This window comes from Vombatus ursinus, unplaced genomic scaffold (genome assembly GCF_900497805.2).
Source record: "Vombatus ursinus unplaced genomic scaffold, bare-nosed wombat genome assembly UNPS02014812.1, whole genome shotgun sequence".
NCBI lineage: Eukaryota > Metazoa > Chordata > Mammalia > Diprotodontia > Vombatidae > Vombatus > Vombatus ursinus.
This window is the reverse complement of record NW_020954590.1, coordinates 96,522,334-96,530,254: the sequence shown is the minus strand read 5'-3', so window position 1 is coordinate 96,530,254 and position 7,921 is coordinate 96,522,334. Positions and strand designations below refer to the sequence as shown.

At 49.7% G+C, this 7,921-nt stretch overlaps 1 protein-coding gene across 1 annotated transcript; it reads left to right on the top strand.

Moving 5' to 3' along the window:
* Nucleotides 1–1,596: 1,596 nt before the first annotated feature.
* LOC114054026 (methyl-CpG-binding domain protein 1-like) lies at nucleotides 1,597–5,534 on the top strand. The gene is made up of 3 exons (XM_027877102.1): nucleotides 1,597–1,759; nucleotides 2,183–2,250; nucleotides 2,690–5,534. Exons 1-3 carry the CDS (start codon nucleotides 1,597–1,599, stop codon nucleotides 5,093–5,095), a joined length of 2,637 nt encoding a protein of 878 aa, XP_027732903.1. The 3' UTR covers nucleotides 5,096–5,534.
* Nucleotides 5,535–7,921: the final 2,387 nt, after the last annotated feature.

The following is a 7,921-nucleotide window of genomic DNA, read 5'->3' as shown; positions in this document are numbered from 1 at the left end:
AATCCTATGTCCCTCAAAGCCTCTGCCAGCTGATCATAAGTTCTGGCAAGCCCAATTAAGCTTTAAAAAAAAAGTTTCCAGTAATAGTCAGTCAACAGTATGTATGTCTGCTACCTGAGGACCAGTCTAGCTCAGCTCAGAGATTTTGTCAGGAAGCTGACCATCAGATAATGCATTTTTTCATGAAAACCATCTCCTTGAGTCATAGAGAGGTAATGATAATATCGGTGGGGAGGATGCCCACACAAATGCAGTCACAGATTTCCTGAAGTGTTGAGGTACATCTGGGATAATGTCTATTGCATGATATTGTTGCCTCTTGCCACCCCACCCCTCCAGAAGTATAGCTGCTTCAATGTCTATTAGACCATACTGTGACCCAGGGCCCTCCTGCTAACACAGGAGCACATCTGGTACAAGGCCCACTGTACCATGCCATGGCCCATTGTCATTCCAATATCACAGAAATCTATCCAATGTAGTAGGTACTATACTATACCACACTGTGACCTAAGGCTACTCCATCATTCAAAAAGTATATCTGATGTAAATATTGACTATAACATACTCTGGTTTAGAGCAACCTTAACACTCCAGAATCACAGGTTAACAGTATTTCCCAAAAGCCAACCCCATAACTATCAGTCTGGCACTTTTCACCACCTACAAAATATCCCAATTACTATTGTTGTTTGGTTCCTTCTCCAGCTCACTTTACAGATGGAGAAACTGAGGCAAATAGAGTTAAATGACTTGCCCAGGGTCACACAGCTAGTAAGTGTCTGAGACCAGGTTTGAAGTCAGGAAAGTGAATCTAGGTCCAGAACTCTATCCACTGCACCATCTAGCTACCCACAGCAAAGTCTCTCAATAGTCTCCTCACCTGGGACTCTGTGTTAGAGAAGAAACCCATAGTCTTAGGTTCTGACTAGTAACAAAGACTTTGTTTTTCTAATCCCATTTCTTTTCACACATAGACAATAGGGCTCTCTCCCCACTAGCTCCAGTTATTGAGCTACTTAGTAGGTCAATTTGCACTTGTCACAACAAATCTTTGCTTGAAGGCAAAAGGGAAAGATGAAATGATGGAAAAATAAAAAGGATGAAATGGAGATAAAAGAATTGTGACTTTTCTCACCCTGGATGAAGGTTTTCAAATGCTGCTCCTTAGATGTGTATAGAGCAGCTGGGTGACACAGTGGATTGGGTGCTGGGCCTAGAATCAGGAAGACTCATCTTGGGTTCAAATCAGACCTCAGACAGTTACTGGCTGTGAGACCCTGGGCAAGTCTCTTGCCTCAATTACCTCATCTGTAAAATGAGTCAGAGAAGGAAATGGCAAACCACTCCAACATTTTTGCCAAGAAAATCCCAAGCAGGGTCATAAAGAGTAGGACACAACTGAAAACTGAAGAACAACAAAAAGCTGTGTATACCTGGGAAATCACCAAAGAGGACAAGTCTCTTGGGGGACTTGCCTCCTGTGCTGTGTATTTCTTTTCCTGAGCTTAAGTAATTGAGCCATGATTCTGAGATGAGTGTTTCTAGCCTCGGCAACTACATTATGAATTCAAGAAGTTGAAGGTTCTTGGGTCAATGTCAGAGGCCCAGGAGGTGGTGCTTCCCGCAACTACAGTGCTTTTTCAATGGAGAAAACAAGCCCCTAAGAGGGAACTGCAGCTGAAAAAAGTTGAGAGAGCCCACACCATTCCCCAGCTTTCCAGAAAGCCCCAACTTAGGAGTTCAGCAGACAGCATAGGTCAGAGAGGAAAGTGAAATATTGTCTCGAGAGTTCCCCCAAAAAAAGGATTTTTTCTTCTGAGAGGATAAGAACGATGGATTATTGTTTCCAAAAACAAAAAAAAAGTGTTTTGTCTTCTGAAAGGATAGGAACGATGGATTATTGTTTCAGGTTTAAATATTTGTTAATGTGCATTTTTTTGAGTCTTTTGCGTTTTAACCATTTCTTTTTGTTATAGAGAAAATAGCTGTCATAAGCTTGATATCATTTTATACATGGGGTATGTTTTCTAGAAATAACCCTGTGAACCCCTTTCAGGGGAGACCCTGGACAAAAGCTTTGTTTAAGAGCTTTTCTGGGAACTCCAGGATGAAGCCAGAAAGTGTAAGGGAAAAAACACAAAAACGTGATTTCCGTGTTTCATGGGTCGGGCTCCCCCAGGACCAAACCAGGGCTCACTGAGCCCAGGAGCCTGTACGGAACAGGGCACTCCCCAGGCTTTGGGGATAGCAAGGGGAAAAGTTTTCATTTCGTAGGAAATTATGAAAGGCGAGGCTTTTAAATGACTTCGCATGATAGCTCACACTTACATTATGGTTTACAGTTTACATGGTATTTTTAATGTATTTTTTCAAACAATAAATTTCAGTAAGAGAACTCCTTTCAAGTGGAGAGAGAGGGGGCTGTGATACTCGAGCACATGCACTTTCCACCGCTCCCGGCCCTGGGTTCTTTAAAGGTCTCTCCCCCACCCCCTTCCTCTCCCCTCCCTCCCCCTCCCTCCCCCTCCACTCCAACTCCCACCCCTCCCTCCTTCCCTCCCTCCCCTTCCCCCCCTGTTACTACCTCTCCCCATCCCTCCCCCCCCGTCCCCTTCCACCCCTGTTACTCCCTCTCCTCCCCCTCCCTTCCCTTTCCCTCGCCCTCTCCCTCCCCCTACCCCCACAGAGCTGGGATCAAGTTGAGGCAGGGCAGAGCTGGGGCAGGGCTGTGTTTCCGGTTCCGGTTCCGGGGGTCAGCACGCACGGGGTCTCCAACAGGCCTGTGCCCGAGGCGCCAGCCTCGAAGGATTCTCGGGGCAGATTCCGCCCAGCCTGCTCCCGCTCCACCATGGCCCGCAAGCCCGGCAGCCGAGTCGATCCCAAGGCAGCCAAGCGCTCCCCGCTCTCCGAGCGCCGTTTCTCCAAGGCCAAGGACTGGTTCGATTGTCCCGCGTTAGGCCCGGGTTGGAAGAGGCGGGAGAACTTCCGAAAAAAGGGAGCCACCTGCGGCCTCTCGGATACCTACTATCTGAGCCCGTCTGGCCAGCAGATCCGCAGCAAAGTGCAGCTGGCCCGTTACCTGGGGCCGGGCCGGGATCTCAGCACTTTTCACTTCAAGCTCGGGATTGTGCAGCCCTCGCCCGCGCAGGCAGCACCGCCTCAGAACGAGACTCAGAGGCCGCGACGAGGACAAGGAAGGCCCAGAAAGGAAGCAGCGCCCCCTCCCCCCGAGCAGCCAGATCCCGAGGGGCCCCCGGCGGGACTGCTCCCAGCCGACGGCGTCGAGGTCCCTGTGCCCAGAGACCCCGCTGGGACTCCCCAGGCCGACCCCGCCGAGGCCCCCCGGAGCGACGCCGCCAACGCCCCCCAGAGTGACCGCAGCGGGCATCCCCGGCGGCGGTGGCGGCAGCGGTGGCTTCAGACCCAGAGCTACGAAGTTCAGAAGAGTGACCCCCCCGGTGAGCCGGGGGACCCGGGGAAAGGCGCGCCCAGCGGGGGGCCCGATGGCCGCTCGGACATCGCGGGGGCCGCCGCCACCACCATTACGGTGGCCGGCGCTATCGCTGCGGCCAGTGCCGTCACTTTGGCCTGCCTGTCCGAGGCCACGGCCAGCCCCGCCGCCGCCGCTGCCGCCATCCCTGCCTCGAAGCCGCGGGTTCTCGAGGCGGGGGCTCGGGGCTCCGGCTGCGGCCTGTGCGCCGGCTGCCAGGCCCAGGACGACTGCGGGGCCTGCTGGATTTGCGCTCGCGAGGGGAAACCGGACCTTGTCCGGCGCTGGCGGTGCCTGGGAAGGCGCTGCCTTCAGAAGCACCCGAAGAAGAGACCCAAGGGCTCGGGGGCTCGGAAGGCCCCCAGCCGGCGCCGGCGAGCCCCCGCGCCCCCGGCCCAGGCGGGCGGCCCAGTGGTCGCCGCCGATCGCCTCTACCGGCGGCCGCGCCACAGCCGCAAGTGCGGCACCTGTGCGGCCTGCCTGCGCCTGCTGGACTGCGGCGAGTGCGACTTCTGCCTGGACAAGCCCAAGTTCGGGGGCTCTAACCAGAAACGCCAGAAGTGTCGCTGGAGACAGTGTTTAACTTTTGCCGTCAAGCGCCTGCTGCCGGCCCTGAGAGACAGCTCCGTGGTCCGGCGCCAGCTGCCCCGCCTCAGGAAGGGCACTTTGGGTAGCCGGCCCTTCCGTGCAGGCTGGGCCAGATCGAGGGCCCGCCTCGCCCAGAGGCTGGTCACTGAGCCCCAGAGCAGGAGGCCTAGGCAGAAGCAGCACCCTGTGCCGAAGGAGGACTTGGACACTAATTGTGTGCAGCTGCAGGAGACCAGCTTGGTCATCCCACAGGGGGACCAGAACAATCCAGTGCTTGAGCCCAGTACCAAGGCAGAGTCCTCTCTGCCCCCTGACACCCACCACAATGACCTAAAGGAGTGTGAGTCTCCAGGACTTGAGGCATTCAGTGCATCTCCTCAACTGAAGCAGGAGATAAAGAACTTTGGGTCCCAGGCTCCTGAAGCTACCTTATCACCCCCTGTTAGCTTCCTTCCTGACCTGCCCAGCAAGGAAGCCAATGGGGCCCATCCACAAGAGACTGTGAAAGAGGAGGAAGACTTGGAAGAAGAGGAAGTTGCAAGCACCCCGGTGATCATGGAGATCTATAGTCTGGGCAAGGCCACCCCAGGACTCTTTGGAACCCTGGACAGTGTCCTACAGGAGTTTCTAATGGAACTGAATGAGCTGCCCTTGCCTGCCCACTGGGAAGTGCTGCCAACAAGGGGACCAGACCTCTGCCTCATCCAGCGTTCCATCTTGTCCACTGTGGCTGCTGCAGTTATCCATATCCAGCCAGGCCTGTACTTCCGTGTGGTGGTCCGCGATGTCCCAGTGCCACCCACCCATGAGCTCTATTCTGCCCACCCATTACGACTCACCACTGTGGATGAGGTGATAGAGCTCATCTGCAACCTGGAAGCCTACCGCCTGTGCCCTGGTTGGCCTGACAGCTGGCATCAGGGCCAGCGTTCTCCTGGCTGTGATGTCTTGGTCTATGAGGGCCGTTGCCAATACTGCTGCCTAAAGCCTTGGTCTTTGGGGAGGAAGCAGTAACTGAGCACCCCTTTACCCTGCATTTTCCTTGGGTCTCTATGCACTGAGTTGGCCCAAGGGTCCCTGTACCCTACCTCTTTCCCCTATGTTGTGTAGGAGAGTCTGTCGATCTGCACTGGAAAGGCTGTTGTGAGGGCAAACACTCCTCTACCAGCCTCCCCCTAAGAGCCAGCATTTACCCATCTTCTACCTCACCCCTCTCTCACTAAGGACTGCTTTGAGGGTCCCCTTGATTCTCCTTTGCTTCTCCATGATCCTGGCACAGGAGTAGGGAAACCCAGCCACCCCTTACCCCCCACTCCCCACCCCAAACATACACATACCATATTCTTCCTTTCTTCAACTCCTTCTCAGGGACATGGGCTGGTTCCACAGAGGGGAGTGAGGGATAGAGGGCAGTTCTAATCAGGATTTGCTGGGGGTCATGTAGTCTTGGCTTTAGAAGTTTTATTTTAAAAGAGAGGCCATTCTGCACTAATGACTGAAGTTGCTAGCGCAGATAAAGAGGGTCCTGCAAGGGAAAAGGGATGCCCTCTCCTACTCATTCTCATGGTGTATCTTCACCCCATCCCTGCCCATGCACCCAAAGAGGCTATGTTGGAGATAAGCAAAATGAATCAATTTTTTTTATTTTTTATGTATCAGTTATCTGTGTAGCCAGCTCTGCCCCAACCTGATTTTGATATCTTTACCTTTTTTATGTTTCTTTAACAAAAAAAATTCCTCCCTCCCCCCATAGCGATGTCAAACCATTTCCTAGTTTTAAAAGACATAAAGGCTGGAAAACAGAAAACCCTTTATAACACAGGTCCCATACCACTCTAGAACCCCTTACTAACTCCAAGCCAGATGTTGTATGTAGTCATAGTTATGCAAATATATTTCAAGCCCCCTTCCAGTGTATGGTCTACTAGCAGACCAGGGACCATAAATCAAATAGGAGATTTTAAGATAGAATAGCAAGTATATAATATGGAAATCCCTCAATCACAAAGAGGTATGATTTCCTATATGTTCTGGTTCTGTTTGTGGGAAAGGGAGCAATTCCAGGACAACATATGCTCCTAAGGGTGTATCCTGGCTGCGATACCTCCCACACTTGCTCCTTGCTATAGCTGTGGTTTGCTGTTGGTTTATTTCACCTTCAGAGTGTAATATTTATTGATTCTCTGACCAGTTGCTGCTGCCATCTGCTGCTAATAGAGTTTATTCCTCAAAGGGGAGGTTAGCATTCTTTTGTGAAACTGCCCAGCCAACATTCCTGGGGCTAATCAACATATTTTCAGCTCTTTTGTTAGGCGCGCAACCATGCCCAACTGGCACACCAAAGAGATTCTCAGGTCTGTCAGGACTTATTGCTCAACCACACTCTCCATTCAACTGGAAGTTCCCCACTTGCCTTCAACTCCTGTCATGTTCTTGACAGGTAAGTCCCAGCCCACTGCAGATTACACTGAAGCTTTGCTAAGCTGCAAGGAGACCTTTAATTACACTGGAAGGAGGTAGGGTAGACCTAATAAGCTTTGCCCTATATTTTTGCCATTGTATTGTGCTCTCTTTTCCCCTTATATATGTATTTTCTCAAACCTGAAATAATAGACAGTGGAAAATACTCTGGGGCCAAATGGATTCATCCCAGAATTTTACATTGTAAAGTGTATATCTCACTGAATGTCATGTTAAACATGCTCAGTAATTTTCTACCAGGCTCAAGCTATTCATCAGATGTAAAATTTGACCTGCTTTTTAAAAATGAGTTAAACATATCCATAGCTCTCCCTCAGACAGCTCTCTTTAATTAATATTAACACAAAAATCTGAGCTAACTTGTGCCAAAAGAATATGGTCTGCAGAGACCTAACCGGGTTTGCTACAAGGAGGTTCTGAATGATTAATTTGATACAACTCTGGATTCCTTCACCTCCCTTCAAAACAGTGACTGTTTACCTGGTACATAAGGGGGCTGATTGTTAAGTCTTTGCTTGCCTTTTGTAACAAATCCAAAAGTTACAGTGGAATTATTTAGCATAAATGAAGTTTTTAGGGAATGTTAGATGGAAAACTAAATTAAATCAGGAAGCAAGGATGCTAGTCTTGTTACTTCCATTGACTTGTTATGTTGATCTAAGTCACTTTACTCATCGTTGAAGTGGGGTGATATAATGAAATTCAAAGGAGTATTGGTGATTAATGATGGAATTGAATAGATTCCTTCAGAAGACTTTGGTATCCCCTATACATGCTATACTATTTGGTGAAGTATAACATCAGTAGAATATAGAATCATCAGCAATGCCGTGTTCAGTTTGGAAGAGCAGTATATCAACTGTCTAAGCAAATCTTTTTTTAATCAGATCGGCAGTGTATTTATGCTATTTTCGTCCAGGCAATCAGAACATTGATAATGACCAGAGTAGAAACAAAGGAATTTCCTCACATAGAATCCTACTTTTGGTCAATCCTACTTTGAGGCCAATCAAAAAGTGTGCCTGTTTAAAAACATCTTCCTCTGGACCTGCCAGGGTATCTGGAAAATTCACCGAGAGAGTTGTCATTGTGTCTCCTAAAGTGCAAATGTATTATTTGAGAAGGGATAGATAGTGTGTCAACATTGGCAACTACAATGATACCTGTAAACTTTTCGAATTAGCTTACAAAACTACTTAAAACAGAAAGCAACTTAACATGGAGAATGAAATACAGAAAAGGTCAATTTTGACATGAGGCCTATACAAAGGAAAAGGATGGCAAACCTTTTGCCAGCCAGGGAGTAGTATAAGAACCATCTGCACCTCTTAGAATAGAGGAAGAACCAGCAACAGGGAA